The sequence below is a fragment of the Plectropomus leopardus genome, chromosome 9 (genome assembly GCF_026936395.1).
Source record: "Plectropomus leopardus strain MGB_pleo_1.0 chromosome 9, ASM2693639v1, whole genome shotgun sequence".
Classification (NCBI taxonomy): Eukaryota; Metazoa; Chordata; class Actinopteri; order Perciformes; family Serranidae; genus Plectropomus; species Plectropomus leopardus.
In genome coordinates this window covers 11,244,627-11,261,966 of record NC_142184.1, presented here as the reverse complement: position 1 = coordinate 11,261,966, position 17,340 = coordinate 11,244,627, and the positions used below count along the sequence as shown (strand labels likewise).

Genomic DNA, 17,340 nt, shown 5'->3' with positions numbered 1-17,340 from the left:
TATAAAATGTCTTCAGAAAAATATTTTAGTGTACTGTTTAACTGTAAAATGGGAAAGTTAGTGACCAGATGCCATGTTGAAAATAGTTGAGGCAAGACAAAGCACCGCTCACTGGCTGGAGCAAACTTTCTTATTTGGGTTCTTTCAGGCACGGTGGGGTGCACTTGTTGTCAGAAACATTTCTTCAGTGTACTGTTTAGCTGTAAAATGGGAAAATTTATCACCTGGCCGCTAAGCTGGAAATGTTTTGTGCGCTGCACCAAGCACCGCCCACTGGCACGCCTACTTCCTGATTTCTCAGTTACACAGTGCACTAAAACATGATTCTGAAATGATTTGAGGTGAGAAATAAGCAATGCAGAAACATAGTCTTGATCCTTATTTGATCAGCGCCGAGTTTGACCACACTTCACACACAGTGGTTGACATGACCGACAGCTGCGTTAGAGACTCCTCAGCTCTCACTGTTTTCGTTCATGTGTGGGAAGGCCATTAGAAGATTTACAAGGCAATACAGTAGAAAGAAGAATATGATTTTTCACAGATTATCTGTCTCATTGAGTGCTTTGTGAATATAGTATAAATGTCAGCAAATATGAAATAAAGTTATTTCTTTATGAAACTTGCCAAGTACAGCTTTAATCTGACTTTAAAGTTTGCACGAACATCTCTAAGTGTATGTGTGTATGCTTGTGTATACGAATGAGAGAGAACAGTCCAGTGTGCCATCCATAAAAGCCCTGCTCACATTAAAATTCCCACCTATAGTACTGCAAAGAATACACAGAGGTGAGACAGGAAGGATAAAGAACCAACACTCCCAAACGGAGCAGCATGTGGTGCATTATTATAAAATGCATGGCCAAGCCTGGGTGAGGAGAGACACCACAAAATGAATGAAAATGTGTCAGAATATATATATGAAACACCCCACAAGAGATGGATTGAGCAGTGAAGCTGCAGCATACTGAAAGAGCACACCAGACTAACGCCACTGACAAGGCGAGAGCTGCTTTCTAATCATGTGCTATGTTCCTTTCAGATGAAGTATGCAGAAACTCAATTAATCATAAACAGATCTAAATCAATAGTGAGGCTAAACAGGAGTGTATTTCCTCTTTGTGTGGTTGCTATGGATACTCACTATAGTCTATACATCATTTACTATATATGATTTGCTATTTCTGTATGTAGCGGCCGAGAGGTAATTATCACTACGTGCCATGAAGACAGCGTGTAAAAAAACACAACAACCCCGGCAAGCCATTTTTATCTCGTTTGCAACGTTCAAGACTATTTGAAAGTTAATTCACGATTAGAAAATTATGTCTTGGTTCCAAGAGAAAAAAACATTTGTTTTAAGCCTTGAAATAAAAAAAAGAAATTTATTTCCTTGAAGCAGAGGTAGCTGTCATATTTATAAAAAAAAAACAACAATATTTTTTTGCCAGAGGGGTAAAGTTTTTCTAGTAAAACCTGGCACACCAACTTGAAACATCACATATGAAGCTGCGTTACATAAAAAAACAACCAAAGTTCAGCATGCGCTGCTTTTGAATAATATTTTATGGTGGAAACTCGTCACAGTTACAGGCCTGGTGCGCAGTAGTGGTGCCTTACTGAAGGTCTTCCAGCTTTCTTGTCACTCACTCTCCCGTCAGTGGTTCATTTGGCAGATTGTTTGTTTTATTGAGGTTTATTAACTAATAGAGTGTCTGGGAGACGGAGCGCCCCCATGTCGACCGCACAGCAGCCCTGCCTCCACCTCTGTAACCCCAGACTCTGAGGGGGAAATCAGAGACTTTAACTGGCTGACTGCTTCCTAATCTGGCACACCAAATGTACATTTGCTCTGCCTTGGGAATAAGACGAGCTAAGACATATAATTTGGTTGCGGTCAACTTTGTGGCGTCCCCCTGGCCTAGCGGGGTACGACAATAATGACAGGTTGGCTGACCAGACCTTGACATAAGGTCTGGCTCTCATCAGGGTTGCGGTAATAAAGGGGATCCAGAAGCACTGAGCTAATCAGCCGCTACCCAAACCGAGCTCTCAAACTTAACAGCCACTGAAACCGAGCAACCACCTCACCAGTCTGCTCTGCAGGCGTAGCCTCTAACTCGATTACTATGTTTGTCTTCCTGACAATGAAAATATGTCGTATCCAACTTGCTGAAGCTTCCATTATAAACCCAGGTTACTGCAAAGTACACACTGGATTGGTATAACCAGGTTTGTACTGTACCCAGAAACTATTAATGACACTTTGGTTAAATAGGTGAATAAAATGAAGGCCTGTCTACCGTAATGGTCGGTGTCAGACTTGCACCTGACTGACTTTATAGTAAACGTTCCGTGATTGTCAATGAATGTGTGATTCTGCATGGCTAAACACAATCCGTACGCATTTATCTAAACCTGTGCTTTGACTCTACTTCACCTGCAGGCCCCATCTGATGGGAAACTGCCCTTCAGAACGGTTCAATATGCCTGAGTGGCTGAATGATTTTTACTCAACTTAAGTCAACTGAGGCAAACACTGATAAATGCCAGTGGAAGGTTAGGTCGGGTGTGTGAGTTAATCCCCAACGGGAAGCAGTGGAGGAACTGACCCAAGGGCTAATAGAAGGTGTGCGTCTGACTGCATGGCTGAGAAACAGAGAGGAACAGGGAGAGCTGTTGCACTGTGTCCAGTGACGAAGATGAGGAGAAGGAGGAGGAGGAAGAGAAGCCAAAGCAGATGCAGGGACTGAGAGGTTACTGGAGCAGCAGCAGCAGCAGCAGAGGGGAAAGCACAGTGGGTGGTAGCCTTTTGTCCTTGTATGTCACAGACCAAGAGAGAAGGCTCAGGTATGCAGCTACTGTAACAAGTCCTGTACTTTCAGCTTGTGTTTTATCACAATAAACCTCATTCCAAACGTTAATTAAATTTGCTGTTGGAAAATTGAGTGCTGAGTTTATCACTTGTGGTTTTACAATTTCTCATTTAAAAGCCATTATTTCTTGCCCTTGGTAGTTGTATTGGGGTGAGATGACTCACCTACACAAGTCTTTCCATCGCTGTGCAGGACGAACTTCATGTGGCACGAACACTTAGGGCCGTGGTCCGTCTCCTCGCAGATGTGCTGGCAACCCCCGTTACCATAGTTGCACGTCACTATCAAAGAGCACACAGTTAATATAGTAGTAGCAGCAGTAAAAGTAGCAGTAATATAGACTCTGTTTCTCTGGGCTGTAAGATCTATGGCATAAATATGTCTCTGACAACATTCATTCCTTCAGAGGACTTCAAGGAGACTTCCAGAGCGTAAAGCTTCCTTTTGCAGAGTTCCTAAAAATGACTGGATTAACAAAGTCACAGCTCAGTCTGAATGATTTAAACAGTATGGAAAGACATGTTGTAAACTGTCTCACACTTCTGTAGAGACACATCAGAAAAACACAGTTCAATATGATTAGAGCACGGCAAACACAGCTCAGTCCCCAGAAGAACATGCTGGCACTGTGCGTTTTTGCAAACCATGGATCCGGATCATAAGTGACTTCCTTGTAAATTTACATCTTCTGAACGAAAATAATTTCTTATAATAAACTGGTATTTGTTTTTTACTATTTATTCTTGTGAGTTTTATCTTTTATTTGTGTATTATTTTAATACTTTAGACATTACAATGAGAAATGCATCAGTTATGCACTTAGTTATGTCAAAAAGCAGAACTCTTCTGTTTCTTTTTACCTAAATATGCCAGAAATGCTCTTTGTTTTGTATGATACGTTCCACACTGGAAATGTGCACAGTTGTGTGCACATTTCCACTGTAGCGTACATACGTCAACATCTCACTGAACTTTCGATTTATGGTGTGACACCTTGGCAAGACTGCCTCCAAGCTGCCGACAATACAGACCACTGTCAGAGACCCAAAAAAACCCCAGTTGTTATTTAGCAAGACACTGACACCATTTTCAAACATCGAAACTGGGTACTATAAGCTTAAACAAAATCTTTTCCTAACAGTAATCAAGAGATTTTTGTGCATACACATAACCACACATTAACCACCGCATTTATCAATTATGTTTCAACATATCAGCTACATAATAACTAAAAATGTTACATATTCGTGGTTTAGAGAAACGTTCAATGCCAACATTTGTTCCGCCAGTGTGTTGGCCAACAAATGGGACCTCTATACACCTTGCAACATTTTTGTCAATTGTTAAAAACTGGGCTTAGACTGAGGTAGAAATCTGTGGACAATGATCTGAAGAAGGGAATGCATTTATTTGCATATTCACCACCTCAACTGGTGAGCCATTTTAATAAGATTTATCACTATCATTGCTTTAATAATTCATTACTCCCCAGACTCAAATTGGCATTGGAGTTACACATTATTAAACTATTCGAGGGCCAGTGAAGTGGCCTCAAGCAAGAGGCCAAACTTACTCACTCATTTTAAGTCAGAAGGTGTGATTTCATTTTGAGGCATTTAATTAATTCTGCAGGATGGAAAAAACTTCAAGCAACCATTTTTTTAAATAATGATATTCCGCATGAACACAATACAAGACTTGTGTCAGTTACACATAGGGCTGCAAAATACTGGGAATATTCAAGATGGAATGAACAGGAATTTCTGGGATTATAATGGAAACATAGGGGTTATGTGCTCAGGCTGCATTTACCATGTCATATCCAGACAGAAACAAATATTTACGCAGATATCTAATAGAAATAAAAATGAAATTAACAATTTAGTTGAGTTGCACTTATTATTTAAATGTCCCTGAAATTCCCAAGCTCAATTTACCTTGGAAAAATTCTGGAAATTTAGAAAAGCCCTTGCAACCCTAGGCAACATATTCTTCAACAAAATATGCCATAAGTCCTTGTATTGCCTTTCTAGTGTGCATTTACCCCCACCAAATAAGTTCCCTATTAAAAAAAGTATGATTTTATATTGAAATTGTGATTTGAAAAACAACAAATTTTCCCAAAATTCACAAGCTTAACTCCCCTAGAAAAAGGTCTCCAATTTTACAGCCCCTTTGCAGCCCTTGGCATTTTTTTCCCAGAACCTGTCATAAGACTTAGTTTTGATTTTTTAAATGTGTGTTTCCCCTTTCAAATAAGTTCACTGTGAAAAGGTTACATTTTTATATTAAGATTTTGGAAAATATAGCAAACGAAAACAACCCTCTGCAACACTTGTTGCACATAATATATTTGTATGTCTACAAATCTTTAAGTGCAAATACATTTATTTGCAGGGGGACGAAGGGAGCATTAACTCTGGCACTTCTGACACACCTGTGATGACAGAGTGAAAAAGAGCACCAACGAGCCGAGGCTTCCACCGCCATCCTGTCTGCACCCTACCATCCCAGCGCCTCTTGCCCTTATCCTGGGCTGTCACAGAAAAAAAAACTATAGAATAACACTTCTCCAATCCTTATCCAAACACAGACAAATCCCCCATCAGCCCTGGCCCCAGCTCTGACAGGATGATCTCCGTTGCACAGCAACAGGAAGTGTGCGCTGTCCATCAGAGCCGTCCCCTTCGAGTAACCTCCACACTTGCCCTGGTTGTGTAAATGATCGCTCCTTATTTGATAAACATGTTTTTCTTTACGAGGACTATTCGGAAGATTAGTCACGGCTCTGGTAATGTAACTTAAATGTCAGTAGCCGACTTTAAATCTGTTGGAAGGCATTTGTGGAATGAGTGCAATTATCCATCATCGGCAGGTTTCCAACCCCAATCACCTTTTCATGAGGAGCCTATAAATCCTTCCTCTGGTGTGTTTCCCTGTGTGTGTGTGTGTGTGTGTGTGTGTGTGTGTGTGTGTGTGTGTGTGTGTGTGTGTGTGTGTGTGTGTGTGTATTTCAGAGGGGAACTATGCTTCAGGTTGACATGACTTACATTTGCAGTCCTTCATGTTACGCGTGAGCTGGAATCCAGGTCGACACTCGCAGGAGATGCCACCCTTCTGTGTTTCCCTGCAGATGTGTGCACAGCCGTGATTCTTGTCCATGCAGGTGGGTCCCTCTTTTGCACCTTCTGATTGTACTGTAAAAGAAAAGGCAAGACCAGGAGAGAGTTAATCTCTTAAAGAAGTATTTCACTGCTGGAAAGATGGCCTTTTAATAAAACTAGGACGTTTATGCAGTGGAGAGTTGCAAATACTTTTAAAACTGGTGCTACATAACCAGAGAAAACAGAGAAAAAGGACTGTGGCATTCGCTTTTGATCAAGAGCAAGAAAACTATCAACTACCAGAATGCACTGTGCCGTGCCGGACCAATGCACCTTTCCGCTGGTGGGTGACATAATGCAATCTCATCCATTTGACACAATGGTGGCTAGCTAAGAACAAAGCATCTCTAATTACAAATAACCCTTTGAAACCTGTCTCTTGATCTGCCTCTATACTTTTTGTGTCCGCTGTGGTGGCATGGGTGGCGGGCAATAAGAAAATGCAAAAGCACATTCTGTATTTCTAGCGAACAACCCAAGAGCCAGTGCAACTCCAGCGCACCAAATGATATGTTTCGTGTCATCCGAAGGAGATCTAGGCACTGCACTGGTTAGATGGAGGGAAATTTACCATAGTTCATTTACACATACTACTCACATCGTTATGATACAAAGCTGGTTGAAAGTCAGCAAAGAATCCCTTTAACTGCCTGACAGATTACACACGTTTTCAAAGCCAAACACCATTCAGAAAACTCAGGTTTTAACTTTGATGTCACAGAGCTGGTATGAGGAGTGAAAAATGCTCAAATGCCTTTCACGCCTCCTGACCCTGAGTCACATATATGCCTACTTGCTGGTGACTGACATGCCCAGTACCCCTTTGACAAAGATTCAAGCACTTGTTAGGACATGCTCACTCGGCTCAGGCTATAAAAAAGGAGGCAGCCTACAGAAAGGATAAAACTCCCAGCAGGAGCTGATCCTGTAGACCTGTAATTTTAATTGAGGTAATCCCCCCATAAAGAAAAGAAAGGAGGGACACTCTGAGAAAAAAAACTCCTTGGTTAAATTCTCCCAGCAGACACTGAGATCAAAGGGGATTGCATGAAATGAGGGGGTCAGTGATCATGAGTCATCAGGCTTGAATCACTTCAGTAAGACCTCTAAAATGAAGACAATGAAAAAAATCAAAAGCTTTACTTAACATGGCTCGCAGAAGCTTCATAATGCCTGTGTGATGCATAAATGTTTCACGAAGAGGTACGACACACACCTAGCGTGCACTTCCATGACTCATGAATTATTACACAAATGGACCCTCGGCTGCAATAATCCTGCTGCCTTCCTTTGCGGGGAGAAGACTGATATTTGACTTATTCGTTGTGAAACTCCGCCACCACCACAGACGCAGTGACAAACCCCGGCTCTCTGGCTCATTAAAAACCAAACAGATCTCTCTCCGTATCCTTCTCTTCTTGCAAATGGGGAGGCAGTGAGCAAGAGGACATCTCCATTAATGTCTCATTAAATCTGCTGTCGCAATGAAGGGTGTTTGGAGGTCTAACTTTCTTAATTAGCCAACTTTTTTTTTGCTATAAATGTAAGCATTTGCATATGTGCGTGGAAGTGTCAACACCTAGTAAAGCTCATATAACCTTGCACACTCTTCCTCTAAAGTCCAAACGTGTCAGTCTTGAAGAGCATGGGCTGTCATATAGTTTCTACGTACCTGCCCCGAGGGCTATGAGGAGAAAACAATCTCAGCTCGACAGAACCGGGTTTTCACATCATTCTGTGCTTAATTACTTATTTATGTACTTAAACTCCTGCCACTATAACCTCCTTTAATTATGCCCTCTTGTTTTCCATATGTTTTGCCAAGAACCTGCCCTTCTATGTATTTCCACTCGTGGCTAAAATCTATTCTGAGTCCTTCTTTAGTTCAAGGAGCTGACGACACTGAGTGTGATAGACAATTCTGACCTCCTGGTTAAATACTTTCCATCACTCTAGGTCTGTCAACAAGTGTCACAAGGTCATACAATCCTCTCAGACTTTCCTGTCTGAGCTCTTGTCGTGGTTGCAGATGGGGTGAACTATCAGACACTAACTGCAGCGACAGCCCTCCCTGCCTCAGAAAGACTGAACAAACACTGGGGCCAGCGCTTTAGCTCTGAAGGCAGAAATTAAAAAGGCACGGCAGGACTGAGTGAAGTGACCATGAATGAGCATCAACAGAGCAGCTGCTGTAAAAGCGCTGAAAATTTCACAGCGAGTCATGTGGATATTTAAGTAGGATGTGGAATTCAATGGTCCCTTTCCTTGGCTTTGTGTCGATCTGGAGCAAGAAACAGACATCTATGAACTTAACAGAGGATTGAATTTCCAACTAAGTAACCCCAAAAGACCAAAGATTACTTACTATGGTTGTATTATGCATCCCAAAACTCACTTCACTCCCCCTGTATTTTTATGCAGCCCCTTTCCCCCTGAATGCTAACAGAACCATCCATCAATAACATGTCTAGCTGGGGCCAGAACCTGGGCCTTCGTCTCTCCGAGGACCAATAAAAGCCAAAGTGTTGACACAATGGCCCTTTTCTCTGGGCCGGGTTCAGCTATCATCCAGCGTGTGCAGTTCTCTCTAACTGGCTGCCAAAGGCCTCCAGTTTTTATCATTACTAAATGATGGGAAGCAGAAAGAAAAACATCCCTTCATAAGGAGGTGGACAGGAAAGAGAAGGAGAAAGAAACGTTAGATAATATGAGCCACGATCCACTAAAACAATCTGCTGACCCATAAAATATAACTCTATATGTAGAAACTAATAAAAACTATCACAGTTCACTTTATAGGCAGAGAACTGGACAGGAAACAGAGTCCAAAGTCTACAGAGTGAATGACCAGACTGGATGTGGGTTTTCTCACAGCTTAACACGGACAGGCGTCATCGAAACTACTGCACTTGTGGTAAAAAGGGAACACTGTCTGCAATTAACCAAGAAAACAAGTGGGAGTGCTCCCTCTGTAAAACAGCCACAATTGTATCCTCACAAGGACAGGTCATGACCTCTGTACCAACTCTGAGAGGTGATGCTGCTGCAAGAAGCCAGTAAATCCCTTTTTGTCCTATACGCCCAATAATGGACTGTGTGTTAAAGGAAAAGTTCAACATTTTCGGGAAGTAATTGCTTTCTTGCTGAGAGTTTTAAAAAAATTAATATCAACACCACTCTGATGGCCAATTTATCTTAGCATAAAGATTTTGTTTAATCCAAAAACAACCTTGCAATTAAAAATTAAAACTTGTTTTTACACAAATTCTTTTGTACAGATAAACAAACAAGATGTAACATGTTAATTAGTAAAATTAGTTATTTATTTCTTGACCTTCATATTTACTGTACAGACTTCAGCTCAGCTTCTCAGCTAACTCTCTGCTGATGCATTTTAATGTTCTGCTTTTTATTCCATATTTTCAATTTCAGTAGCTTTAATACAACACTATGCACACTACACATTTAACACATTACGGGGTTACTGCATCAAACTGCGCCCCCCAACGCCCCCCTTTATACTGCCTGCTCCAGGCAGAAATGTTTCAACGCTATCATTGCCTCACCGTTCTGTATAAAAGTTATGAACATAAAAAGGGGTGACAGAGTTGTTCTACTTTTAAGCTAGCAGTGAAGGTAGTAACAGAGGCAGCAGAATGAAATGGATGTAATGTTAAGATTTTTTTTGTGTGCAACCCACAGCCAGGAGATTAAAAAAATAAATAAATAAAACTCAGCTAGAAGAACAGTTTCCAAAAATGTCCAAAACTTTAAAAGACAATGAGGGCCAGGAGCTTCTCACACTCCGTGCAGAGGGCGAGATCAATTGCAGTATAACTGTTTAATGGTAAATGATTCTTATTGCCATGTTATGTCATTGTTATCGTTCATAAATCTCTGCGTTTATATTATATGTCACACCAAAGGCAAATGCTGTTGTGTTACACATGCCTCTTTTGCTTCCACAATGCCGGCATGCTGTCTAAAATTACATACTGGCCGCTGTTGTTTGGGCAGGATCGACTGTTGTGTGACAGGAACAGTACATGATTGTTGTTGCATGTCACCATGTTATGCAACTGCAATTTTTTTGAAAGCGTTGCCCAACATCTATGTTACGTGTCACATTAGATGCTGATGCTTTTGTGTTTTATGTCACGCCTGCATGATATCTAAAATCTCATATCGGAGTGGCATTATGCTGACATTTTTTGGCTCTGTGTAAAAAAGCAAAGATGGCGTAATGACAGGTCTTGGGGCAACACTGTGTGATCTCTGGGGCTGTAGAAAGCTACGAGTTGCATGGTAACTACTGACACCTCACAAGTGTTGAAGGAATTACTTTCTGTCATCTATGCTAGCGCTGTTAGCTAAATTTAGCCATTTTGGTGGACAACTCAGCTGTGTTTTTCCTGTGCATCACTCAATCATATGCTGGCTCCCTTAATTGGCTCAGATATCTAACTATGAGAACCGCTGCTTTGAAGGATCCAAATATCCAAGTATCATATGATTATATTTACAGTAATTGCATTTGTAGTGCATATAATTGCATGCCAAGAGTGATGTGATGCATTTTTTTGGTATATTATCAAAATAATCATTAAAGCGCCTGAAAACTTGGCTTGAAATCTGAAGTATTTCTTTGAGGCATAAACACAACTAAATAAGCAACAATCAAAGTTAAGTACTTTGGTTATTATTATTATTTATTAAAAGCTGAACAGTCAGAAACAGTTAGATGCAGACTGCTAAAAGCTCACTTTTCCTGTTCTTTCCTGAAAAAACAACAGCATGAACTTTTCGGGATAAAGTGACCACAGTAAATTCTTTTTCGATCTGTTGAAGCAGAATCAATCTGTGTCTGTCACTGACTCGGTGGAACTTCAGCTTAATACGTGAGGTCTGCCGCAGCCCCTGCAGGACATTGAATTAAGTGCAGGTCACATCAAAAAGCCACCTCTCTGAAAAATAGCAGGTCAGGACAACAAGAGGAAAAAAAGCAAAGGTACATAAGGATTTACTGACGATGGCGACCCCTGTGGGCCAGTCAGTCTAAATTGATACCTGTGTGGAGAGATTGATTGGAGCTCAAATCACTTTCTCGGCCAGTGGCTGCCAATTTAAACTCCATCCCTTGTGAGCAACGAATGAACAAGCTGTTTCTCTCAGAAATATCAGACCAGCTATTAGCTCAAAGAATCTACTGGAGACATATTTTCTTCGGTAGTAAAACATCTGTATCATGGACACAAGAGCTCCAGGCTGCTGCCCACCAAGAAAACAAACAGCAGTAAACTCTACAGCAGGGTTTCAACATCACATGTGGGACTGTGCAAAAGAAGAAAAGTTGGGTGCTCCAGCTAAGATGTCGATGAACAAGATCCTTGAACAAAAGATCCAAGGCGGCCAAAAGTTCTTCACCACAGTGCTGCAAGCTCTCTTAAACCTGAGAAGCATGTCGTGGAGAGACTGAAACAATGAGGCTGAAGTAGCGGAAGGCATGCCAAGGGTTTATAGTCTGCTCTGAGTGCAGTGAAAAGAGGGCTCATGGTCCACGCTGAGCCGCTGTCATACGTCTCAGAGGGGAGACGGTCCCCTCTTTGCTCGACGCTGGCTGGAGAACATTAAGCAGCTAGTAGTGTTGGTTGGTTACAAACTGAAAAGAAGGGGCCTAAGCATGGAGCCACCACACTATTAAAGCAACATTCCTTCCTCTTAGATAATGGGCCCTTAAAAGTTTTAATAGGAGGATAAAAATGTCAACGCATGAAAGGGAGAATGGGAAAGGAGCTGAACCGGATTGGGTTGGGCTGAGCTGCGACGCAGATGGTCAGACGGAGCAACGGGGCAGTCAGCCGGTCAAGGAAGTAACTCTTCCTCTCTGACTCCATTCATAGAGAGCAGACAGAATCCACCCAAGTGCTACTGTTTGGTCTGCTGTGCGAGCGCCGATTTTCTGCAGCTCCCCAAGGCCTTGTTGAGGCTGCTCATTTCACTCCCTTTTTCTCAGAGACGAGCCACTGAAAGCATAAACGACCGCAGAGTGGAAAAGACAACACAGAGCATTCTGGACGGATAGATGTCACTGCCAAAATTATTAGTATATTGTGCTCCTGAGATTGAAACAAAGCCCATGCAGCTACCATTAAGCTCCAACACACAGCAAGATTAGTTTTCTAATCAGCTGAAACTGGTTTTGTGTTAAAGGGATAGTTCTGTTTGGCTTTTTTTTTTTTAAGTGGGGCAGTATGAGGCATTTATCCATAGACAGTATATCACATCAGGCTGGAGTCTGGTATTTTCACTGCTTCATCTTAATGTCAGACCGTGATTTCCAACAAAAAGAAAAGCTTTTATACTGTTCTCTTCAAAACCAGACTCCATTGAGAAAAACAGTGATTTAATATTGCTGAAAACAGGAGCTGCTGGTCTACCACTTCCTCAGTTGGTTAATCTCTTTGTGTTATAGAGTGGCTTTGGCGTATAAAAGTGTAAGTTCAGACTAACCAAAGTCATGCAATAACACTAACTAACTAACTGATCAAGGCAGTGGTAGACCAGCACTCTACTGCTCAGTGAGCTAATATTGCTGGTTTTGTCAAAGGAGTCTGGTGGATTTGGATTTGGGGAACTTAAGCCATTAATGGCTTTCTCATTGGAACAGGCTGTCTGACGGAAAGGTAAAACAGCGAAATACTTTCAATATAGCGTACACTTAAACTGGTATTTATTGTTTTTTTAGGTAGGAGGTTTTTTAGGTAGCTAAAATACATTCTGCTGCTAACTACAGTCCCCAGCACAATACTGGTTAACTTCTTTGTCAAACTGGGTGCATGCCAACTGACATCTCCTGTATGTAATCCACTGGCTATAGATAAATACACTCACACACACCCCAATTCAAAAACTCCAATCTATCCCTTTAAGAGTTAGTACTTGAGGTAAAATAGACAGTATGGCAGTTGAAAACTTGCATTAATGTATGTGTATGCATTGACACAGGTGAAATTTGCATAATGTATGCAGGTTGCAAGTGAATTTGTGTGCGTCTGCCCATCTGTGTCACACACAGTTGTGCAGCACCTGCTGGGGACGTGCCACTCTCGCCTTCATTCCTCCTCTCATTCTATCAAGGTCACCTCACTGTGCAGTCCCAGAGGAGCCAGGCATCCTCCCAACAGCAGAGCCAACACAGCAGCAGCACAGCACAGCAGAACCTTCTTTAATAAAGACATACAAAAGATATGAGATACAGTATGTTATTACACAGTCACATTCTTTCCAAAAATCAAAGGGGAGAGGCAGCTGAAGAAGGCATCTGTCTCCACAGAGCTCAGTCTGGCCCTCTGGTTAAAGCCATGACAGCCAAGTGTTAGTGGAAAAACCCCACTGGCACTCAGGCAGTCCGCAGCAGCATGCTGGGCCGGCCAGCTTAGAGATGGCCTTCAACAAACCCACGAGCAAAAGGGATGCCCGTCTCAAATGAGGTATGGAGTATTCAGTGGCAAGGCAGCCAACATTTGCTAAAGCCTGAGCCACTGATGTATATTTGTTCAAGGGTGGGGGAGACGGAGTGGGGGGGGGGATGGGCTTGGTAAAGTCTGGACAAAGAAGGAAGATAAGGGACGACAACGTAGAGACAGAGAGACAAAAAGAACAAATGTGGGGTGGACCAACAAAGACAAGAGTGACAAGAAAGTGTCCTGTATGTCTCTGCTGCGGGACTTACGGGAGAGACTTAATAGGTAGCAATGGGAGCACGAGGCGTTCCCTTCGCTCCACTTCCCTAGAATAGGAAAAGAGCCTGGTTATACGGTTGGGCTGCAGAGCAATGGAGCAGCGACTTTTGCACTTGTAAAAACAGTTCTGTGGCCAATGCACAGACAGGCAGGCAGGCCTGCTGAGAACCAACGGGGGGAACATGTAAGAACCGTGTCGGCGTGCACAGTGGGACATCCACACAGCAACACACGAATGCACATAAAAACCCATGAAATCTCCTTTTGCACTTAAAAATAGTTATATATTTTCCGTTTTCAACACTAAACATTGCATCATTGGAATGATGGAAACTGGCCCTTAAGCAGCACATTACTTCATGAAATTAAAATGTGCAAACAGTCTGCTAAATGGATATTACACTCTAAGAAAAATAGGCTATTTTATCCATTTACGATAAGAACAAAACATCAATAAAACAGGGTTCAGCGACCCCATGCCTGATTTCATACGGGAGGAATGTAATGGCTGGAGAGCAAAACTAACTGAGAATATGATGCGAACATTTATTATGGATTTGATCACATTTATTGGAAAATTCCTCGCACTGCTGCAGCTCTGGCCAGCACAGAGAACACATATCCTGAAGTCAACATGCCACGGTCTGCATCTAAATGCCATAACAAAACGTGTCCGAATGTGCCTCCAGCAGGATTAAATTGAAAATGACTTGTGAGTTGTGTGCGTTTCGTGTGTGTATGATTGTGTCCATCATGTCCATTGTGTTGAATCTGAGAGAGAGAGAGAGAGAGAGAGAGACAGGGACAGAAGGGATTGGCTGCAAAAAGGGTAACAACCCCTTTGGGAAGCTAATGAAAGCTGTAAACACAGGAAGAGGTTTTCATTGACAAAGTAAACATTTCCTGGAACGATAAGTCCTACTGTAAAGAAAAAGAGCAACGCATATATCCACAGTCAGGTGACTGATAGAAAACAACAATTTTTTGAGGAAACTGTTTTCTAGTATGGTAAAATAAGTATCCTGCTTTGGTGACCATGAACACAAAGTTGATCTTTCTTTTATGTTTGTCAGACTTCTGTTTAAAAAGTGATACCAGACATATTTTTAACAATAGAGTTTCATCCTGACAGCAAACCTTGCTTACCGTTAATCATCAGTATGTTAATCTTCGTTGTATGGCTGCACCATAGGATGTATATAAAGATGGATGGCATGTCTCCACTTCCTCCAACAGTACAAGGAGTAAAAGGAGGCAAAATTTCCCAGATACAGCCACTGCTATCTTGCTCTGGTGGTATCAGAGGTGAAGCCAGAATATGCATGATAGAAATCTCCACTGTACTACGTTCCTGCCCAATAACATCCGTCCAACCAATCACAAGCAGCACCACTGACTGTGAGGACACTGATTGGCACACACAGCTGTAACTCATGGTGCCAAAGCCCATTTTTATAGCATCAGACAACTTATTTAAATTAAACTTAAACATCAGGGTGACAAGAACTACCTAAAATGACAACAACCATCTTTGGAAAAAAAAAAATATGTGGTTTCTCAGTGGCCCATGAAGCCAAAAACATTCAACTGCTACATAAAAAATTACCCAGATGATCAAAACTGCTTTTATATCCCTGGGCCCGTAAAGCAAGCGATCAAGACTTCCACCTTTCGAGCTGGCTACTTCCACTTTAGCCCTCTGCTAACTTGATGGGGATAAAATTATTTTAATTTTGCAGCTCTGCTCGACTGTTAAAATACTATTGGAGCAAACAAATCAAATTCTGATAGTTAAGCGTATGGCATGGCATGGTTGGGTGCTCTTCTGTTTAGGCGACTCGTGGTTTGAGGCTCTGTCTGTTGTTTGACTTGTGATTTTACGTGAGACTCATGGGTGTGAATGCCTTTTCATGTCGTTGTCATGTTCCTCCTTACCGAAGGCAATTTTCTGTCACTATGTGACAGACAATAAAGTTTTTTTAAACCTTGGAAAAAAGTCATTTCACAGGAGTTATGGTGCTAAAAATGTAAATGTAATACATTTTTTACATTTAAAAATAATGTGTAAATGTATACAGTGATTTACAGATGTTTCTTTTGCAATGTAAGTCTATGGAAAAAAAGCCTATTGAGGCTCTATGGCATCATGGACTTTAATGTTTTAATTTCATTGTTTGGCCAATACAAAACTTGTCTTTAAAGCCTGGCACATATCCTGGGGGCCTGGAGCTGTCATGTCATCCATCTTTATATTCAGTCTGTGGGTTGTGGACTTGAGTGCAGTTGCCCATCAACCGATTTCTTCCAGCAGTGAAAGGTGACAGTAAAACCTCGGGGGCTCATGTAATCAAAAGTTCTCCCCACAATGAGCTTCAGATGCCGTAATGTAACCATCATGCTGGTGTGAACTTTTAGACTCCTTGCTGCTAGTCAGCAGCTTTGCACACAATGCCAGTCACGCTTGCGCCATATTGATTGGCAGAGTGACAGAAGTTTGATCCAGAGGACTCAACTTCTTGTTAAAAGTTGCATTTTTTAAACTCTGCAGAGCTGATGATTAAATTTTCAAATCATATAATCAAACTGTGTATTTTAAGCTCAAGATAGTAGGACTGATTACACATATGACTTAAATAACAGCCCATCAGTGCACACTTAAGGTAATTGCCACACCGCATATTCAGAAACGTGCAGGACTGAAATTATGGATGTGTGGGTTGACTGGGCCTGAAATTCCAATGTGCTGGGTCCCGTCTCACGCACATACAGTCTAGCACGTCCCCGTTATCCTCTTATATAAAAGAGACAATAAATCAAATGCAAAGCAGTGGAACCCTCCTTGACCTAAATGGCATTCCTATCAACCACTAAGCACCTTGGCTGGCCTTTCAAAGGCTTTATTTCTTGACTGGGAGAAATGTTTGGGGAGAATAAATTAACTGTTACATTTTGGTCAGCCAGATGATGGAGCCTTCATTTGGCCGAAGTTATTCCTGCTCAGGGGGGCAGGGGCAGGTCTAATAAGAGACAGGCCAGCGGCAGCCTTGTCATTAGCTGAGAGGCTGGCAGACCCCTGCTGCCTAATTGGCACAGGCTCACTGCTAACAAGGGCTTCCTACCAGCAAGGGAAACAGACTGTTAGCCACATACACTGCAGTGACCAGCTCTCCACTGTCCTCAGAAAGACTCACAGAAGTTGCCCAGGGAACACCTGACCCATTAATGAAAGAAATGGAAAGCTGATGTCTTTTTAATGAGAACAATAAAGCTCATGAGCAAACTGCACCCCAGGCTTCGCTCTTTAAGAGGAGCCTTCGCAGAAAAGGATGGAGGGTTCCACTAAAACCGACTTGGCTGGGAGATTAGATCGGTTTTAATTTTCTCAATGATTTTTTTCCCACTTGTGCGTAATTTTTTCGGTAAGCGAGGAAAGTGATATTTGCAGCAGTTCTGCAGGGTTATTGTCCAATAACTCGGCAAGCCACTTCCTCACTACTTCCATTTTCCCTTCAGTCACACACTGTTGTAATAAGAGCAGTAATAATAAGCAGATGAGTG

The 17,340-nt window shown here is 41.9% G+C and overlaps 1 protein-coding gene across 2 annotated transcripts in view; it reads right to left on the bottom strand.

Annotated features, from left to right (window-relative positions):
• scube3 (signal peptide, CUB domain, EGF-like 3) overlaps nt 1–17,340 on the bottom strand; it is a 106,366-nt gene that overhangs the window by 42,853 nt on the left and 46,173 nt on the right. For both annotated transcript variants that reach the window (XM_042491616.2, XM_042491617.2), the window contains exons 5-6: nt 5,927–6,073; nt 3,041–3,157 (exon numbers count right to left, since the gene is read on the bottom strand). In XM_042491616.2, the coding sequence (XP_042347550.1) occupies nt 3,041–3,157; nt 5,927–6,073 (264 nt within the window). The remainder of the gene's footprint in view (nt 1–3,040; nt 3,158–5,926; nt 6,074–17,340) is intronic.